The 22250-nt window shown below is 34.9% G+C and overlaps 1 protein-coding gene across 1 annotated transcript in view; it reads left to right on the top strand.

The window, feature by feature from the left end:
* Positions 1-1843: 1843 nt before the first annotated feature.
* The window catches only part of LOC135130591 (latrophilin-like protein LAT-2), a 204977-nt gene continuing 184570 nt past the window's right edge, over positions 1844-22250 (top strand). The window contains exons 1-2 of the mRNA XM_064057996.1: positions 1844-1920; positions 2086-2191. Of these exons, the coding sequence (XP_063914066.1) occupies positions 1844-1920; positions 2086-2191 (183 nt within the window). The remainder of the gene's footprint in view (positions 1921-2085; positions 2192-22250) is intronic.

The raw sequence follows: 22250 nt of genomic DNA, 5'->3' as shown, positions 1-22250 counted from the left end.
TTTAAAAAAACAGTATTTCAGTTATTTACGGAAATTTTGGAACGGGGTTGTCACCACTGTTTTCAACTTGTAAAATTTTGGAAATCATACTAGATCTATTTTTGAATTTATTTGTTGGGATATAGTAAAAACGAAAGATAGCAACTTCTATGACGCAAGCTTTTTTTACTGTGCATAGTTTCTAACAAGAAAAATCGACGTTATACCTGGTATGATTTCTGGAATTGTAAATATAAGCTGAAAACTGTGTTCTAAAATTTCCTTTAATAATTGAGATATTGATTTTTAAAAATACGTTATGCAAAAATTTCACTAAAATGAAAAGAAAAATATGATCACAAACTGTTTTAGACAAAATTGCCCTTGCGTTATATAAAGACAGTTATAGACAATATATATTTAAAATTTCAAAACCATAAGTCTGTTAATAACGGAGATATTACATTCTGAAAATAGACCGAAATGCCTCTCAGAAAACGTATCGACTGGCCTTAAACATTTATTAACCAAAATTTTATTAATCATCCCCAAAATAAGATGCTCCTGTCCTCGTGGTGTATGAATCCGTGTCGAGTTTTCATCCTAGACATCCAGAATTTTTGAAAAAAATTTATAACTGAATAACAATATTTTTCAATTGAACTTTGAAACTGCAAAACAGATTCCCCGGAAATTTTGTAAATATTTTAAGGTTATTATAATCATTGTAAATCGTTCAGCAAAATTTATTCGTTTACCCCCTCCCAAAAACCCGAACGTCATCTCAAAATTTTGCCGAACAAATCATATCCAAAATGTGCAAAATCTGATGAGTCTCAACTTGTGATTTATCATTAAGTTAAAAGTTTTTAAATTTCTTATACAGGGTGATTCATAAAAATTAATGAATGAGTCAATTTATTTTATTGATTAAATCGGGAACGGCTCATTCAATTTTCCCGAAAATTTGTGAATACAATACTGTTATCATTAGTATTACACTGCACCTATCCAAAGTGTCTTTGAAAAAATGTTGATGACGTCATCACAAAACACATCGTTACTTTTACTTATAAGAGTTCTAAAAAAAATTAAATTCGCATAATTAAGTTTTATAATTTTTCAAAAAAGCTGGATTTGTTCTTTTGCCCTTTTTTGTCTTTTCAACGATATTATGATATTATTTATTTGAATGTTTTAATATGGAATGGAATGGAAATGTCTGTGCACTGTACACAATTAAGAATTTTCTGTGATATAATAATAGCTTAAATCTAAAAAAAATAGTGAGTCAAAGAACCCTTTATAAATAAATGGTTCGTCTTTACTTACACCATACTGTCATTTATGATTCTAAACGTCATTTATCATGGTGCAAACAATTGTTGACGTACTCTTTTCATATGTTCAAAAATGTTTATTAAACATTGAGGTGATACGACGAACTCCACACTAAATAGTGTATTTTGGGTTGCATAATTACAATTATTATTATTAATTCGGCTACCATTGATGGATTATCCTGTTAAGAAAAAACTGAATGCATATTTATTTAATGAAATAAGGACACTCAGGCTTCTGCTACGTGTACCTCAGTTTTTAATTACCCTTTTTCCATCTTTCTGCCCCGTCCATGGGCGTACTCCTCGCAACAAAATTACTCTCGTCACCCCTTTGGCACTTTGAACTTGGTCCAAGTCACTTTTCCTTTTTAACCGACAGGCGCCGTCCAAAATTCACTTAATTTAAAATTCTTCAGCAGCCCCTATTTGAATAAATTTAACCCAGTAGCGCACATTAATAAGGCGATTTTTATACCGTTCCGCGTCGGGATTCCGGGCACGTTCTCTCCAATCTAAATACCATGAACTCCGAAAAAATCATCGCGAGGAGCAGCTTGAAGAGGGATTATTGTGGCGCTGAAAGCCATTACCCTTATCGGCTCTGAGTCGTGTCGGGCTTAATTGAGCGAGTTTAGAAAGTATAGCAGTTGTGGGTGCATTAATAGAAAGGCTCGCAATCGAGCTTCGGCTCAATCTTTCAAAGTGAAAGATTTCCTTCTAATCCATTCTGTTTCCAACTTCACTAACAGCTTGTTTGTTCCAGTTTATTTTCGGACCTACGCAATCTGTCGGGGACGACGCTGATGAATCTGCTGGCGGCGCTTTTCATGACGCAACTTCTTTACGTTGTTGGTGTTGGAGGAGTGCCGGTAAGTGCCAGGAAGTTGTTTGCTCGATGTCTAAGGGAATAATTAAACGACGGCGGCTAAAAACTTGGCCAAAGAGTAAATTTCGGGGAAAGGGAAAAGTTGGTTTTGAGAGAAAGTTTTCGTGTTTGTTGTCGGTGAGGTGCTTTAAGTGTACATGTGGCACATGGGGTGTAAACACTTTAGCAGGTTAGACGGATTTATAGGGTCCTGAGGGTAACGTAATTATCCTGGTGTAGATTTGATCTGATTTAATTAAGGGTTATTACGATATGTGTTACCTAATATAGAACAAATTTAATATTTTACGTTATAATTTTCTCAAAAAATAAAAATGAATGTAGAGTCTGACTTCGGGGTTATGTTAGCGTAAACAAACTAAAGAAAGTTAGGCTTGGACTAATCCAAGATCATATAAGCAAACTAAGCAGTAGAAAAGCGGGGCGAAGGGCGTCTCCTCAAGAAGGTCTGTTCGTCCTAATCACAGCAAAGGACGTAACCAACTAAACGGTCTGATTCACAACAATTAAACTCTCGCTTTGGGTGTGGGATCCGGTCACTCCGTCTCCGCCACGCGACCCGAGTGTTTATTCCGGTTAGAGTTAAAAATCTCACGAATTTTGACGATAGCAAAATGGATATTATAATTACAAGAACAGAAAGAAGCAAAATTAAATTATGCCACACTCTATCGACAATTGCGATGAACAATGTATTAATTCAAGTTGATGGTTAAACCAAAATAAGTTTATCAAAAGTACCCCATAGACTCAAAAATTCCCACATATAATCAAAATCAAAATAACAATTCTGCGATAATGTTCAGATTCAAGTTGTGATCTCCATAATTATTATTTTATTAAAATATGCAAGTCAAATAAATCCCTATACTTATATGATGAACGCCATGTGATCCGTTCGTCATAGAAGCGTTGCGTTACTCGGCGTAATCGTGGCAGTGACCCTAAGTGCAATCCTTTCGCCACGGGTGAAGAGGAGCTTGGAGCTCTCTGTGTGATCCGCTCGTCGTATCCTAATTCGCGGATGGGGTTGGAGTGGTGTCTACCCAGCAAGCGCAACTTTGGTCTCCGTTGACGAAGAGCATCCTTTAAATAGTGGTCGTACCTTCTATCTTGGACCATGGTAGGGATGGATAAAGCCATGAATAAAACATGAACAATGAATTTACAAACAATAATACAAAAATTACAAGTGTTGATAGAATGATCAAAGTTTTACATTTCAGATTGGAAATTCTATAATTAACTGGTGTTGCACGAGCTACGCTCGTTGGGTGGGACTGTGGTGTCGAATGCGATTAATTTTTATCTAACTATTGCCATTTTTTGAAATTACAAATTTGTATGCACCAATATCAACGTGTGATAATACCGAAACATAACAAGTAACTAAGTAAAGTGACCTTCTCAAATTTTGTACCTGCTATATATTTCAAACTAAGGGTAATCTTTTGTCAATTTCCCTAACCATGCATGGGTGCTTGGCTACGTTATTAGAATACGTGGGATGAATTCGGAAAACGGTTTGTCAATAGTTTTCTGGATTATGCACATTTACTCCAGTGTTCTGAAACGTTGTGTGACTCAGTTTGGTATAAAGACAATCAATGCAAAATAGATATTTCCTTATACAAATTTACAATTTTTAACTTTTGAAAAGAAGTCTATATATATTCAAACAAAAAGGCAACATGTAAGCCCGCCCACCCGCCCTCTCGCTTTTTTGATGATTTTTTTATTCGCCGTGAACCAACTTCTTTCTTTCCAAGGAATTAAAAACATGTTTTTGAGTATCATGTTGTTCAAAGAATACTATGTGTATTAAGAAAAAACCAAAATATAGATACCACCCACCCACCCCATTTCAATTGTGATGATTTTTTATTCTAAGACACTTAAAACACGTTTAAAATGGTAAATTTTTGTAGGAAGATATGGATTTTGCTATTAGGTCTACCAACGAATGAAAACTTCAGTACTATTTAGATCACGGCAGGCATGGGTAGGGATTAATTTTTCGCTTTAATTTTTTCTTAATATACATAATATACGTTTAAAATGATAAATTCTGCTAGACAAATATGGAACTTGCAATTAAGCCCCGCCCCTCCAAATGACAACGAATGAAAAATTCATCACATTTGGGGTAGGGTGGGTAGGTGGGGCTTATATTTTGCCTTATTTTATTAATATGCATAGCCATTTTTTCACCACGAGAATACTTAGAATGGTACATTTTTGCAAGTAAATATGGATTTCGCAATTATATGGCCGACTTAATTGCAAAATCGATAGTTCCTTACACAAATTTTAAGTTTCATATTGTGAAAATAAATCTACACATATTAAAACAAAAGGACAAAATGTAAGCCCGGCCACCCGCTCTGTCTTAATTGTGATGATTTTTTTATTCGCTGTGAACCTAGAGGGCGGAGCTTAACTACAAAATATTTATTTCGTTACAAGAAATTAAAAACATGTTTTTGAGTATCATGTTGTTCAAAGAATACTATGTGTATTAAGAAAAAACCAAAATATAGATACCACCCACCCACCCCATTTCAATTGTGATGATTTTTTATTCTAAGACACTTAAAACACGTTTAAAATGGTAAATTTTTGTAGGAAGATATGGATTTTGCTATTAGGTCTACCAACGAATGAAAACTTCAGTACTATTTAGATCACGGCAGGCATGGGTAGGGATTAATTTTTCGCTTTAATTTTTTCTTAATATACATAATATACGTTTAAAATGATAAATTCTGCTAGACAAATATGGAACTTGCAATTAAGCCCCGCCCCTCCAAATGACAACGAATGAAAAATTCATCACATTTGGGGTAGGGTGGGTAGGCGGGGCTTATATTTTGCCTTATTTTATTAATATGCATAGCCATTTTTTCACCACGAGAATACTTAGAATGGTACATTTTTGCAAGTAAATATGGATTTCGCAATTATATGGCCGACTTAATTGCAAAATCGATAGTTCCTTACACAAATTTTAAGTTTCATATTGTGAAAATAAATCTACACATATTAAAACAAAAGGACAAAATGTAAGCCCGGCCACCCGCTCTGTCTTAATTGTGATGATTTTTTTATTCGCTGTGAACCTAGAGGGCGGAGCTTAACTACAAAATATTTATTTCGTTACAAGAAATTAAAAACATGCTTTTGAGTATCGTGCTGTTCAAAGAATACAATGTGTATTAAGAAAAAAGCCAAAATATAGACCCCACCCACCGACCCCATCTCAATTGTGATGATTTTTTTATTCTAAGACACTTAAAACACGTTTAAAATGGTAAATTTTTGTAGGAAGATATGGATTTTGCTATTACGTCTACCAACGAATGAAAACTTCAGTACTATTTAGATCACGGCAGGCATGGGTAGGGCTTAATTTTTCGCTTTAATTTTTTCTTAATATACATAATATACGTTTAAAATGATAAATTCTGCTAGACAAATATGGAACTTGCAATTAAGCCCCGCCCCTCCAAATGACAACGAATGAAAAATTCATCACATTTGGGGTAGGGTGGGTAGGCGGGGCTTATATTTTGCCTTATTTTATTAATATGCATAGCCATTTTTTCACCACGAGAATACTTAGAATGGTACATTTTTGCAAGTAAATATGGATTTCGCAATTATATGGCCGACTTAATTGCAAAATCGATAGTTCCTTACACAAATTTTAAGTTTCATATTGTGAAAATAAATCTACACATATTAAAACAAAAGGACAAAATGTAAGCCCGCCCACCCGCTCTGTCTTAATTGTGATGATTTTTTTATTCGCTGTGAACCTAGAGGGCGGAGCTTAACTACAAAATATTTATTTCGTTACAAGAAATTAAAAACATGCTTTTGAGTATCGTGCTGTTCAAAGAATACTATGTATATTAAAAAAAAACCCAAAATTTTTTATTTCTTAAAATACGTAGACTTATCGCGGCAACAAGAAACTCCTTTATCTCATTACATTTTCTCTATCGCCATAATTTCTTTAGCTTTTTCGATTTTTACTTATCGAGTTTAAGCTAAGGAAGTGTTATAGTAGGGTCCATCCGACGAACGGCTGCTTTCAAATTTTCTCGACGTTTCATGACCCCTAGAGTATTAAAAAACAGACATCGAGTGTTGTTTGTGTATTCTATACGCTATTAAAATTTGGCTAACCATCCCCACCAGTTTTAGTAAACGTATTTAAATTATATAAAATATTATAGTCCTATATTTGTGGTTTATGAATCCACCTTGATTTTTTACTCTATGTATATAGATTTTGGAAAAAGAATCCAAATTCCTTCATCATCTTTTATACCAGTATAACAGCATTGGCGTGTGGTAAATTCTGTGGTGTAAACCAACCCGAAGGTCGCTGATTCGATTGACTCATGAGTTACAAATTTTTTATTGATGAAATCAAGAAAGATTCTCCCTATTTTCTCGAGAATTTGGGAATATAGTAATGTTATACCCCCCTATATTAAAATAATATTAAAATAAAAATTGCCATGATAACAGCTACTGATCTAAAATAACATCCAGAATGTGTTCCATGGTAGCTTAATAATTTTAGTCGCATACTTTTCTTTTGAGGAGACAAAATCATTCAAATCAGGCAACTTGTTACGTTCGTCACATTTTGTCGATGTATAAACATAAACAATTAAAGTTAAGCATGTACTGATAATATATTTTCTCCGTTGATTATCTGTTAGGTAAGTTTTGTTGAAATAATTTTTAGTCATTTTCGTTATTTACGTTCTGGAATTATTCTGATTTTTGCCGAAAGTTGGATACAAATATAAAAAAATTGGTTACTTCGACAGAACTTCCTTCACTCTAGAAGTACAGTCTAACAAATTCCGCTTCTTTGAAAATTTATAAAACTTTTTGTTTTCAAAGAGGTGCCGTCCACAGACATATGGACAATATGAAATATATTCAAAGCAAATAACAACCGGAAAATAATGTATTATTATCATTGTTCATGCTTAACTTCGATTGATTTTGTTTATACATCGAAATAATGTCACGTAGAAATTTGTTTGATTTGAGTCAGTTGTCTTGTCAAAACAGCAAACTAGTATTTGCTAAGATAAACCTGATTTTGGCAAATGACGTACCCTCTAAGAAAAGAAAGAGTGGGTGGGCGGGGCTAGTAACTGCTAAAATAATACCGATTTTGCAAATGAGATACCTTCTATGAAGAGAGAGGGTGGGTGGGCGGGGCTAGTGCTTGCTAAGATAAGACTGATTCTGGCAGCTACTAACCCCACCCACCCACCCTCTTTTTTCTTAGAGGGTATGTCATTTGCCAAAATCACTCTTATATCGGCAAGTACTAGCCCCACCCACCCACCCTCTCTTTTCTTAAAGGGTATGTCATTTACCAAAATCAGTTTTATCTTAGCAGGTACTAGCCCCTCCCGCCCATTCTCTCTGTTCTTAGAGGGTATCTCATTTGCCGAAATCGGTCTTATTTTAGCAGCTACTAAAAGAAGAGAGGGAGGGTGGGCGGGGTCAATACATCTAAGATGCAACTGATTTTGGCAGATGAGAAATCCCCTAAGAATAGTGAGAGTGGGTGGGCGGGGTTAGTACCTGCAAAAATAAGACTGATTTTGGCAGTTACTATCCCCGCCCACCCACCCTCTTTTTCTTAGAGGCTATGTCTTTTGCCAGAATCAGATTCATCTTAGCAGCCGCTAGCCCCGCCCACCCACCCTCTTTTTTCTTAGAGGGTATGTTATTTGCCAAAATCAGTTTTATCGTAGCAAGTACTAGCCCCGCCCACCCACCCTCTCTTTTTTTAAAGGCTGTCATTTACCAAAATCAGTTTTATGTTAGCAGGTATTAGCCCGTCCCGCCCACCCTCTCTGTTCTTAGAGGGTATCGCATTTGCCAAAATCGGTCTTATTTTAGCAGCTACTAAAAGAAGAGATGGCGGGTGGGCGGGGCCAATACATCTAAGATAAAACTGATTTTGGCAGATGAGAAATCCCCTAAGAATGGAGAGGGTGGGTGGGCGGGGTTAGTACCTGCTAAAATAAGACTAATTTTGGCAGTCACTGTAAAGTAAAAACCGGCGGCATAAATAACACCCCCGCAGCCCTTGCGCTGTACGAACTATATAGAATACATTGAAAGCACATAACTAACGGCATAAAATGTCCTTCAGCACTAGGTAATATCAATCTGGAGCTCAAGTCCGATGGATCTGATTATTATACTTCTTTAGTATACGCTTGTAGAGTAATGTTACGGTGAAAACTTATTTAGGCAGAACTTTCCTCGCGCCTGAAGTACCCTCAAGCAAGTCCGGTTTCTCAGATAATTTATAAAGTTATTTCGAAAGATGTAGATTACGGTAAAAAATTTGGGTCGATTAATATATTACACGGATAGGCGGATTGACCCCAGCTATACATAGTAACAGGAACACTTGATCTCGTAACTGAGATTAAAAGAAGCCGTAAGTTCTCCACAAATGTGTAAAAATTTCCATTAGGTGATTTATAAATAGAATTAATTTTGATATCGTTTAACCATGTGGTCAAGAATTCCACATATTTACAACTGACTCTTCAGAAATTTACTAGTGAGACATTTTTCACATTGAGAGACAGCAGAAATTAATTTACCTTGTGGATAACTGATAAAAGTTCGTTAAACGTGGATTTATGCTTACAATATATCTAGAATAAAAATAGGAGATTCTTCAGGCACTATAATTTTTCGTACAATGCACTAACAGCCGACCATTTTTTATTGATTATATGGCAGCAAAATGTCAAGTCTGCCATTCATTTCCTTCCTTTATTGTCTCTCACAACATTATGTTATTCCCCGTAGTCATATTGAAAAATATTGCTCCATCTTCATCGCGAAACATTCTTTTATTCCTTTTTACGTTCCTGTAATAATATGAAAACGTAATTTAAAGCACATTTGAACTTCTTCAGCGATTTGCCCTCTCACTACCATCCAATAAATACATCAGAAAAGTAATAAAGCAGTTTCTTTTTATACCTCGTCAGAAGTCGAATAAATTATTCATACTTCTGCCCGTTTGCGAAAGTTGAGATAAAAGGTCCTTGAGGTGAAAATATTACCCAAGTTCTGGAGCGAGCACGGAAGTATGCTTCGACTTCTTTTAATTAAGTCTCGACTGACATTTTCATATCCAGACGAGAATATTACTTCTTTCCAAGATTGGTAGAACTAATCTCGTTTGTTTTTTACTTGAAACAAAATTAGGAAATAATACGCGTCGAGAGCTCGTTGTAAATTTAATTTTTTCGTAATTTTAATGGCGAATCCTGTTTAAGGACGAATTACCCTCGAGTTTGACTTTAATAACGGAAGCAAACAACGCAGTTTGAGGAGCTTTTATTAAACGTCAGAGCTTTACTTGTTTACGGGGAAATTTTTATTTAGACGTTCTATAGTTGCGCTTTTATCTACTTTAACAATCATTGTCCTTTCTAAAGTTTCCACTTCACAATTAGGGTTCGTCGCTCTCATTTTCGTAAGAACTTAAAGCCCCACCGAGTGATCAAACAAATTTTACAGTTGGATTGTAAATTAGCAAACTTTTTTGCAAAGCTGCATTATAATGAACAAACAAATTTCTTCTTGAGCAATTTTTGCCCCAGCGCCCTTAAACTAATAAACACCCCATAAAAAATATCTCTGTATTAATTGTAATTAAATACGAAGCGGTGCTTTTGTAGCTTTGCAATTAGTATCGGACCGTACCTCTAAAAACTTAATTGCGTGCCTTGCCCCAGTTCTCAGAGCCCTTTAATTAATGCAAAAGCCATCGAACGGGACTTTTTGTAAGAAAATAAATAAGTAGCGGCAAAGTTTTTTATTTCGCTTGATAATAGAGTAATTAAAAGACGAAAAGTTTCTCGAAAGCTCAAAAACTGTTTGCAGCGGCGGGACGCCTTTTGTTGGCACGGATTGAAGTTTGAATTTTCATCGATGAACAATTATGCAAATTAAAGGCAAACTTGGTGTATTGTTCAAAGGTAATTTACCTAAATGGGGATTAAACGTTTATTGAATATCAGGAGTTTAATGAATTGACGGCAGCCTGCTGGAAGTTATCCGCTCGTAAAAAGTTTATGGAGAGATGGAAAGTTTAAAACAGAAGGCGCCAACTATAAACGTAAAGAACGGGACAGAAATTGTCAACGATGGCGATAAAGATAAGTTTTGTAGCGGAAAAGGGTTGAAAAAGCTGTAGAGAGATAAGGAGAAAAATTCGAAGTGTGATACATATCTTAATATTCAGAACTGCGTTTAATGTGAATTCTCACAAAATCAATTCATAATATCATTAATAATAATAATCATATAACATTGTAACTGTACAATTTAAATACGTTGTCCTGCCATTAAGTCTTTTTTTCACTAGCAGCCATGAAGCATCCAAATGTCGACTCATTTAGAGGTAGCAAATTCAACTTTTGCGACCACCGGTTCAAAAAGAAGATTGAGGTTATGTACGCAATACTTGATGTGATTATTTCTTAAAAAATGAATAAATGTGTGATATTAACATTACTTGAGTATACGCATGGTAGTTGGTAGACGGTAGAAGATAAAATGATTAACTCAGCGACAAGTATAAACGGTTTTCTTTGTGTTGAAGATTTAGATTAAGTTTGATTAGAAATCAAAACAAAATCACGTTGCGTCAAAAAATTGAACGTTTATTTTTTCAATTTATTGTCTTATAGTTTCTACTAGTGAAAAAAATAGTATATTAACCACGGTTGCAAAGCCACTTCTAGACCTCGCGCTTCAGAGCCCTCGACGCTGCGCGTCTCGGGTTCTAATTTGCGCTCGGTCTAGAATGCTTGGCTCTGCAACCTTGGCTAATAATATACTATTACCTATCAGTGTGAGGCTTTTTTTTACTACAAACGTTTTTTGGCATTTTTTTTTTGCTTCTTTGGTTATATACCTCCAGGTGTCAAAGATTTATAAAGTTAAAATTTTTAATAAGTGATTTACCCTCAGATTCATTCATTATTCCACAAGCGTTTAGTGTTGTTCTGTTGTTTGTTGCTTTTCAGACCGAACTGCTACCCTCATTCCATTTCCATTTGTGCCACGCGAATTTGCCGACATCACAGAATACCTTCTTAATTCCTAATTAGCGTTCTAAATATTCCCGCTTTGATTTAACCCCATGTTGATACATATTTTGTGGATTTATCTTAGCAGCATAATGTAATCGGAAAGGTTTGTTTTGTTTTGTTTAAATTTTAGGTAGGTGCGGTTTGGGCTACATTTAAAGTATCAATTCAGTTTTATGGCTAACTCAAAGTGTCGTTTTGTTTTCCTTTTTCTTTGTATTTTGTGATCGAACGGCAAAAATTAAGAATCAGTTCTTTTAAGAACTCTTGGGTCACTTTTCCAAATTTGTATTTCATTAGTCAAAAAATAGGTAAGCACAAATTTTTGATACATAATATTAATGTAAATGAATAAATAACAATGTGAAAAGTTTTTACATTGAAATTATGTTACTGAAGATTTTCTTTCATTCTTGATGTAGTTATTCGGCTCTTATAATTTCTTCATCTTTTTTGTTGTTCTTTGTTGTTCTTCCTAATTTCTCCTTAATTTTTTTTCCTGCAAATGCATAACCCTTCAATTTTTGGAAATTTCTATTTTACTCTGTTTTTTAATTTCCTGTATGTCCACTTTTTTTTTTATATTTTGGTCTTTTTTTGCTCCTAGAACCGCACCCCTACTTTAATATTTTCATTATTTTTAAAAAACACATTCTTTCTTTGTTTAAATCCATTTATAATCTTTTTATTAACACTGTACAAGCTTTTCTTGTCATAACTTGTAACCATTTTCATTATTTATGTTTTAAAATAGTTCTATTAGCTCATTTTTCGCCAAAAGCTCAATATAAATAGAAAATTGGTTAAAGGTATCAGATAGAACTTCCCTCGTCCCTGAAGTACAGTACTACATATCCAGCTTCATCAAAAAGTTATAACTTCTTAACATAATCATGCTTTTTAAGCAGTTCTAAATTTAAAAATATTACCTTCAGAATTTACAATCGTTCTATAAGAAAAGTTAAAATTTTGGCGTTCGTCGTTTAAAAACAGTGTTCTACATTTATCTCGGTCAACTAGTATGGGAAATGATCTACCTAATAAATATCGACACAGGCGACAGACGGCAGACAGACGGAAATGAGAGACCCATTTTTTCATTCTCTACCACACTCGTCAATTCTACCTTTATTTGTCTTCTTTTAATTTTTCTGATGACGCCATTCCACCTGGCGCTATTAAAGGCATTTTTGACATCCAGGATCACCACTAGGCATAGGTTGTTTTGTCGGTATGCCTCTTTCCTCGCCACCTCCAATTGTTCCAGGACCTTCTCCATGGCATTCTCCCTTGACCTACCTGGTCTGAATCCCTACTGGTTGCCACTGATGGCTCGCTTTTCCTCCATTTCCTCTCTTAGCCTTGCGACTATGACCTGTTCATATAGCGGCCCCATTGTGTCCAACATATACAAGGGTCTATATCCACTGATCTCTGTTGATCCTTCTTTAATTTTCGGGACGACCTGACCTTACCTGACCGGACCTGACCTGACCTTTTTTTATGAAAGGGTAACCCTCATGGGCACCACGGACCAGTTCGCTACATTTTTTGAATTAGCACGTCGAAGTCTATACCTCTGAATTTTTTGACAACTTCTCCAGAACCAAAATTTTTCAGTAAACTGCCCTATGAAAATTCCGCACAAATCTTGACTATTTTCGAAACTTAACTAAAGACCTTTTCTTATAGATTGTTGGAATGTTTTTGACATTTTAAAAAGTAAATTTTCCAGTCGAGTACTTCTAAAATCCTGCCCCGAGACCATTAACAGGCTATATTTTTGGAACCAACACATCGAAGTCTATACTACTGAATTTTTTGTGGAATTTTTCAGAACATTTTCAAAAGCAAAATTATTCAAAAAACCCCCTTATGAAAATTTCGACCAATTTTTCACCATTTTCGAAACATAACCAAAGACATTTTCTTATAGATTTCCACCTGCAGAAGTAAATTTTGGCCTCATTTTTTTCTACAACTCTTGCCATTTTAGCAGATTCGGCCATTGGGTTATTGAAATTTTTTAATTAAAAAAATATATTTTCAAAATCAATATTTCTAAAATATTGCCCTGAGGCTATAAATACGCTAGATTTTTTAAATTAAAACATCGAAATCTATGCCACTGAATTTTTTGGGGGTTTTTGACATCTTTTTCGAAAGCGAAATAATTCAATGTGTTTATCAAAATTTCGGCCAATTTTGAACTATTTTCGAAACATAGCCACAGACATTTTCTTATCATACATATTCTCATCTGTTATACATTACTCCTCCCATTTTTCCAGACTCGCCCTCTGGAATAATGCAATTTTTTTGAATTAAAAAAAAAAGGTTTTCAAACATAATATTTTTAAAATCTTGCCCCGGGACCATAAACACGCTGTATTTTAGAAATAAACACGTCGTAATCTATTTAACTAAATTTTTTGAGAATTTTTCGACAACTTTTTTAAAAACAAAATTTGTCAGTACCTAAATCTTCCATGAAAATTTCGGGCAATTTTCAACCATCTTGTCTGACATTTTCAAAAGCAAAATTTTTCAACAGATGAAAATATTTACCAATTTTAGACCATTTGAAAAACTTAACAATACACATTTTCTTATAGATTTTAACCCACAGAAGTTAGTTCTATATCCACTGATCTCTGTTGATCCTTCTTTAATTTTCGGGACGACCTGACCTTACCTGACCGGACCTGACGTGACCTGACTTGACTTGACCTGACCTGAGCCGACCTGACTTGACTCTATACGACCTGACCTTTTTTTATGAGAGGGGAAACCCTCATGGGCACCAGGGACCAGTTCGCTACATTTTTTGAATTAGCACGTCGAAGTCTATACCTCTGAATTTTTTGACAACTTTTCCAAAACCAAAATTTTTCAGTAAACTGCCCTATGAAAATTCCGCACAAATCTTGACCATTTTCGAAACTTAACTAAAGACCTTTTCTTATAGATTGTTGGAATGTTTTTGACATTTTAAAAAGTTAATTTTCCAGTAGAGTATTTCTAAAATCCTGCCCCGAGACCATTAACAGGCTATATTTTTGAAACCAACACGTCGAAGTCTATATTACTGAATTTTTTGTGGAATTTTTCAGAACTTTTTCAAGAGCAAAATTTTTCAAAAAACCCCCTTATGAAAATTTCGACCAATTTCTAACCATTTTCGAAACATAACCAAAAACATTTTTTTATAGATTTCAACCCATAGAAGTTAATTTCGCTCTCATTTCTTCCATAACTTTCGCCAATTTTGCAGAATCAGCCACTGAGTTATTGAATCTTTTTTTTATCAAAAAAAAGATTTTCAAAATAAATATTTCTAAAATATTGCCCTGAGACTAGAAATACGCTATATTTTTGGAATTAATGCATCGAAATCTATATCACTGATTTTTTTGGAAGTGTTTTGACAACTTTCTCAAAAGCAAAATAATTCCATACATCAAAATTTCGGCAAATTTTCGACCATTTGAGAAACTTGAGTAAAGACATTTTCTTATAAATTTAGACCGCATTCATTCTATAACTTCTTCCATTTTTCTAGAATCGCCTACTGGAATATTCCAATATTTTGGTTCTCCAATAACTAAAATTGATTTTCAGACCGAATATTTCTAAAATCTTGTCCAAGGACTATAAATACGCCATATTTTTGGAATCAGCATGTCTAAATCTATATTCCCGATTTTTCTGGGTTTTTTGAAAACTCACTCAAAAAAGAAAATTTCAACATGAATGAAAATTTCGACCAATCTTCCATTTTCGAAATTTAAATAAAGGCATTTTCTTATAAATTTCAATCCATAAAAGTTAGTTTCCGCCTCATTTTTTCCATAACTTCAAAAATTTTTCGAGAATGGCCTACTGGATTGTTGAAATTTTTTTGATTTTTTAAAAATTAATTTTCCAATCGAGTATTTCTAAAATCTTTTGAAAAAACTTTTTCTAAAGCAAATTTTTTTATAAACCCCCTTTTGAAAATTTTGGACAACTTTCAAACATTTTCGAAACATAAACAAATACATTTTCTTATAGATTTCCACTTGCAGAAGTCAGTTTCGGCCGCATCCCTTATACTTAACTTCTTCCATTTTTAATAAAAAAAAGGTTTTCAAACAGTCTTTCTAAAATCTTTCTCCGGGACCATAAACATGCGAGATTTTAGAAATAAACACGTGGTAATTTTTTTCACTGAATTTTTTGGGAATTTTTCGACAATTTTTTCAAAAACAAAATTTTTCATTAAACCCCCTATGAAAATTTCGGGTAATTTTCGACCATTTGGAAACTTAACTGAAGACATTTTCTATAGATTTGGAACTGCAGAACTTATAATCGGACTCATTTCTTCAATAACTTCCATTACCATCCTCAAGAATATTGCAATTTAAAAAAAATACTTTTACACCAAATATTTCTAAAATTTTGGCCTGGGGCCATAAACACGTTATATTTTTGGAATCGATACGTGGAAATCTATATCTTTGGATTTGTTTTTTGACAACATGCAAAATTTTTCAACTGACCAAAATTTTTACCAATTTGCCACCATTTTCCAATTTAAATAATGACCTTTTCTTATATATTTGGAACTACAAAAGTTAGTTCCGCCTCATTTCTTCCATAACTCATTCCACTTTTCTAAAGTCGCCCATTGGAATATTGCAATATTTTGGCTCTCTAAAAAAAATGATTTTCAAACTGAATATTTTTCGGGGCTCGAAACTATTTCCAGAGATGCTCAAATGAAACCACCCTCATAAGTCAAACTGGCTATTGTAAGCATTATGCAGTTTGACTTATAAGGGTGCTTTGGCTTAAGCCGCTTAAGTCATAAAAGTTTTACAAGGTGTATGTCAAATGAGTCTACTGTAATATCAAGTGTCTTCCTGGGATTTACCTGTTCTTTGGTGTAGCCCCCGAACACTCCATGGCCTGTTAGGAACTGAGTGAAACAAAAATTTATTTTTTTGTGTATGCACAAACACCATATTTTGACATTAGGTATAAGTCTTTTCGTTCAGGAGCCTTTAGTTTCCGCCATCTGTCTTTGCTGCCCTTTCCTGATGACCTATCTTTTTTCCTGTCGTCTAACAGCATGTGTGATCATCTCCTATTTTGACCTCTGGAACAGGGAATATCTCTCTTGTGCCAAAAGGTCCAACGGTGATTCGGGCGCCGCCGTAGATGACGTTCGATACGCTGCTGTCATTTTATCCCTACATACATCGAACCACAGTGATTACCCCGAGATATTTTAGTTACTTGGCCGGTTTTACCATTACCTTTTCGATGTTGAAGCATACTGAATCTCTTTTCCTGGGTTCGCATAGTATAATGGCGTCCGTCTTTGGAAGGGCTAGCTCCAGCTTCTTCCCTACTATCCAGTCCCGTACGACTTTGAGGGCTCTGTTGGCAACATATTCCAGCTGATGCTGCATATCTGCGACTATCATTAGTGCGAGGTCATTGACAAACCCTATTAGGGTGGCTCTCGGAATCTTGAGATTCGATAGTTCATCATAAAAAATGATCTACGAAAGAGGGCCAAGAACTGAACCTTGTGGGACTCCTGCCATCATCAAATACCCTGTCACTGTTCCGGATTTTCCTTTTACTGAAATAGCTCATTATGAATCGTATCAAGTACATAAAGACCTCACGCGACCTGACTTGACCTGACCCGACCTGACCTGGCATGGTCTGAACTGACCTGATCTCACCTGACCTGACTTGGCCTGCCTTAACCTGATCCGACCTCAAAACAGGTATTGAATTTTAGAGCAACTGCGTAGTACTTTCTGAAATAAGTTGTAGAATTTTGATTTTTTTTCAAAAAGTCTGCGGATGCAAAGGCGTATAGTATTTTTGTGTATTCTACACAACGTGATCAAATTTTTGAGGACGATAAACACATCCATTTTAATTAGCGATTTATTTTGTCTCCGACTATCTTAAAAGGTTTGGAAGGTAGTAAAAAATGAAGATGGACAGAAGCATAAAACCATATCTTTATAACCGTTACGTTGCATATAAATTTAACATATTCTTCAAGGACATGTCGGTATCCCTGAAAATATATAAAACTTACAATAAAAAGGACGTTTTATCGCTTTCGAGGGTAACAAAATTTACAATCTCGAATACTTAGCAAATCTCGTATTATTGAACTCATGGTCTTTAAAACGAACACAAAAATTTTTTACCTAAGATAAAACTGTTTGGGGCTAATATCTGATAATATAAGATTGATTTTGACAAAACAATATACCCTCTAAGAAAAGAGAGGGCCGGTGGGAGGGGCTAGTATCTTCTAAGATAAAACTGCTAACATAAAACCGATTTAGGCAAATGACATACCCTCTAAGAAAAAAGAGGTTGGTTAATTTTGGGACATAGTTGAAACTTTGTCGAAATGATAAAAGTGACAAATTCAGTCTTATCTCATCAAATACTTTTATTCCTTTTACTGAAATAGCTCATTATGAATCGTATCAAGTACATAGGGACCTCACTCGACCTGACTTGACCTGACCCGACCTGACCTGGCATGGTCTGAACTGACCTGATCTGACCTGACCTGACTTGGCCTGCCTTAACCTGACCCGACCTCAAAACTGGTATTGAATTTTAGAGCAACTGCGTAGTACTTTCTGAAGTAAGTTGTAGAATTTTGATTTTCTTTTCAAAAAGTCTGCGGATGCAAAGGCGTATAGTAGTTTTATATATTCAACACAACGTGATCAAATTTTTGGGGACGATAAACACATCCATTTTAATTAGCGATTTATTTTGTCTCCGATTATCTTAAAAGGTTTGGAAGGTACTAAAAAATGAAGATGGATTAAGAAAACAAGTACGGAAGCATAAAAACATAACTTATAACCGTTCCGTTGCATATAAATTTAACATCTTCTTCAAGAACATGTCGGTATGCCTGAAAATATATAAAACTTAAAATAAAAACGACGTTTTATCGCTTTCGAGGGTAATAAAATTTACAATCTCGAATACCTAGCAAATCTCGTATTTTGGAACTCATGGTCTTTAAAACGAACACAAAAAATTTTTACCTAAGATAAAACTGTTTGGGGCTAATATCTGATAATATAAAATTGATTTTGGCAAAACGACATACCCTCTAAGAAAAGAGAGGGCCGGTGGGAGGGGCTAGTATCTTCTAAGATAAAACTGATTTTGGCAAATGAGATGTCCTCTAAGAAAAGAGAGGGCGGGTGGGCGGGGCTAGTACCTGCTAAGATAAGACTGATCTTGGCAAATCAGATACCCTCTAAGAAAATAGAGGGCGGGTGGGCGGGGCTAGTATCTGGTAAGATAAAACCAATTTTGGCAAATGACATACCCTCTAAGAAAAGAGAAGGTGGCTAATTTTCGGACATTGTTAAAAAATTATCCAAATGTCAAGTCTCAAAGTCAGTCTTATGTTGTCAAATCCTAGCCCCGCCCACCCACCCTCTATTTTCTTGGAAGATATGTCATTTGCCAAAATCAGTCTTATCTTATCAAATACTAGAACCGCCCACCCACCCTCCATTTTATAATAATAATAATAATCTGTATTTAATGTCGAAATATTTAGAGGTTATGTGATTTATCAAAATCAGTCTTATATTATCAAATACTAGTCCCGATCACCCACTCTCCCTTTTCTTAGAGGGTATGTCATTTGCCAAAGTCAGTTTTAATTTAGCTGGTACTAGGTAATACCTAAGATCAATCTGAGGGTGGGTGGGTGGAGCTAATATTTGATAATATAAGACTGATTTTGGCAAACGACATACCCTCTAAGAAAGAGAGGGCGTGTGGGAGAGGCTAGTACCTTCTAAGATAAAACTGATTTTAGAAAATGACATACCCTCTAAGAAAAAAGAGGCTGGCTAATTTTGGAACATAGTTGAAACATTGTCGAAATGATAAAAGTGCCAAAGTCAGTCTTATCTCATCAAATACTTTTATTCCTTTTACTGAAATAGCTCATTATGAATCGTATCAAGTACATAGGGACCTCACGCGACCTGACTTGACCTGACCCGACCTGACCTGGCATGGTCTGAACTGACCTGATCTCACCTGACCTGTCTTGGCCTGCCTTAACCTGACCCGACTTCAAAACAAGTATTGAATTTTAGAGCAACTGCGTAGTACTTTCTGAAATAAGTTGTAGAATTTTGATTTTTTTTCAAAAAGTCTGCAGATGCAAAGGCGTATAGTATTTTTGTATATTCTACACAACGTGATCAAATTTTTGGGGACGATAAACACATCCATTTTAATTAGCGATTTACTGTGTCCGATTATCTTAAAAGGTTTGAAAGGTTCTAAAAAATTAAGATGGAATACGAAAACAAGTACAGAAGCATAAAAACATCTTTATAACCGTTTCGTTGCATATAAATTTAACATATTTTTCAAGGAGATGTCTGTATCCCTGAAAATATATAAAACTTACAATAAAAACGACGTTTTATCGCTTTCGAGGGTAATAAAATTTACAATCTCGAATACTTAGCAAATTCCGTATTTTTGAACTCATGGTCTTTAAAACGAAGACAAAAAAAATGCCCAATTTTGTCGATTTTCTCTAGATAACTACCCCAAAAGGCGCGCATTTCAACCCCTTTTGTCTTTTACGTCTCTCTCTTTAATTCGATGAACGCGTCTCCACACGATAAGCAGCTCAATCAAATAAGGGCGGAATTACAGAATTTGTACTGCCAAAGTAAATATTGAGTTGATAAACTGGGCCTCCCTATCAAACGCGGACTTAAATAATAAATGGTATTCTTGACACGTACCCATTAATTATTTTTAGAGCTGTGATTTATTATTAGAATGAAATATTAATCCATTAAGCTTCTATACAACAACTGACAGTTATATGAGCCGGAACAGCTTTTAATTGAAACAAATTAATGTACTTCCCTGAGTTAATACTATCGGATTTGCGGCGTCGGGCGCATGCAGATAAAACTGGGGTTGTGTTAATACCAACATAACAATAAAAAAATTATATACGTAAATGGCTGTTTCAGTTTGCTTGGAAACGAGATCCTTCGAATGGAATCGCAACGTTGAAAATTTAGCATCAATACGAGATTCTCATTTGGTTTGTATGTTGGTATTGAACTGTCAATATTGTGTCAGACACAGACACACACACAAGCACGTGGTTGTACCTGAGGGGTTATTGTTTAATTTCATAACACACAAATGTATTATGGTATTATGATCCAGGTTTTGCTCACGGATTGCGTAAATGAGGAAAGTGTAAATAAATTGGGTAAATAGGCGAACGTGGACGAATCCCTTCCAACTCTATATTATCTAGAATTTAAATTGTCAACTATTTCACAACATCTTGGCAAAAATAAATTTTGTTGTAAAGTAAGTTATAGTTTTTAAAAGCAACCCGTTTTCTCCTTACAGTCTAAACTGTTATATTACACCCAAACTTCGACGACGTCGATAATTCCTCCATTTGCCAGACTTCATGACGGTTCGTGGATCCAGACGTGTTTAGCAAATCCCTGTTTGTCTTGTAATCGGCTAATCCAGCTGGAGATTTATTAGTTAGAAACGGGTTATTGTTGACCTCTTCAGATATTCAGATCCAACCCTTTCTTGCAAAGTGATGACTCTGTCATCCAAGTTGGTCGACAGCACTTTGCGGAAAATTTAGTAATTATTATGATAATGATATGCTTCAGATGGAGAAATTAGAGAGACCGAACTGAGAGCAAACACGAGAGTTTGCATAAATGTCACCACTGACTTGTAACTAAGGGCAATCGTGTCAATTTACAAGAAATATCGTGAAAATTATTGCGAAAGACACCTGTGATGGAAAACACAATCATCTCCAGACAGTGTTGCAAGATAACGCTTAATCGAACATTTTTAGTAGTGTTTATGTTATTTTATCGCCCAAGATAAACATAAATTATTACTTTTTTGTTAATTTTTCAAGTTCAAAAGTATAATTAAGGATCTTTCACAATCACCTTTATCTTATTTATTTCTGCTAGATCCGGCTGTTCGAACACAATATCGTTTTTGGACGTCAATGCAACGTTTTTATTTGTTATTAAGAAAACAGACGTGTTTATTATTTTATTAATTATTTTGGCTAAGGCGCTTATCACCATGAAGCCAATTATGACTAAACTGTGACATTTGACTTTAGGACTATATTTCACTCAATTTATATGCTGGGACGTACATTATATGTGTGCATGAGTCCTTGACACTATCCACTATCAAACATTTAATAAATCCAGTGTCATATTAATGTAAAAAAGCACTTCATCGTGAATCGTGTCCCTAATGAAACCCCCGGAAAAAAGAAATTAATGATAAATATATTGACAAAGCCAGCGCTACTGAAAATTTGATTACTGAAATTATTAAACCAGGTCACAGACAACTAACGAGAAATTTAATTGCTTTTATAAAACTCATATTTTATATAAATGAAAACGAAATAATTGATTCATTATTTTTTTTAACGTTAAATCGTCCATGTTGCAAATGACCTTCGAAAGTCGTGACCGAGGTATTTTAAAATTTGAAATCAGTATAGAAAAATCATATTCACTTCGCTCATGACTAAAGTACCTATTGTGTGTATATCATATAGCATTTCACGCTTCGCAAACTTGGTCTATCTCTCTACCACGTGCCGGTCCTTACCTGCACCCACCAGAATTCGATAAACCTGCCGGAAGTTTAGATAGGATCTTACGGACTTATTCAAGCGGGAAGTTCTAAAATGTCACAAAGGCAGCTACTGCGGTATTCAACGGACGATCTAATTTGAATTGTCAAGAATTAAGC

Source organism: Zophobas morio, unplaced genomic scaffold (genome assembly GCF_036711695.1).
Source record: "Zophobas morio isolate AGI-343-1 ecotype UQ-CSIRO unplaced genomic scaffold, CSIRO_AGI_Zmor_V1 ptg000017l, whole genome shotgun sequence".
NCBI classification, from domain to species: Eukaryota; Metazoa; Arthropoda; class Insecta; order Coleoptera; family Tenebrionidae; genus Zophobas; species Zophobas morio.
Note: the sequence above shows the minus strand (reverse complement) of the source record. Positions and strands in the feature narration are given on the sequence as shown.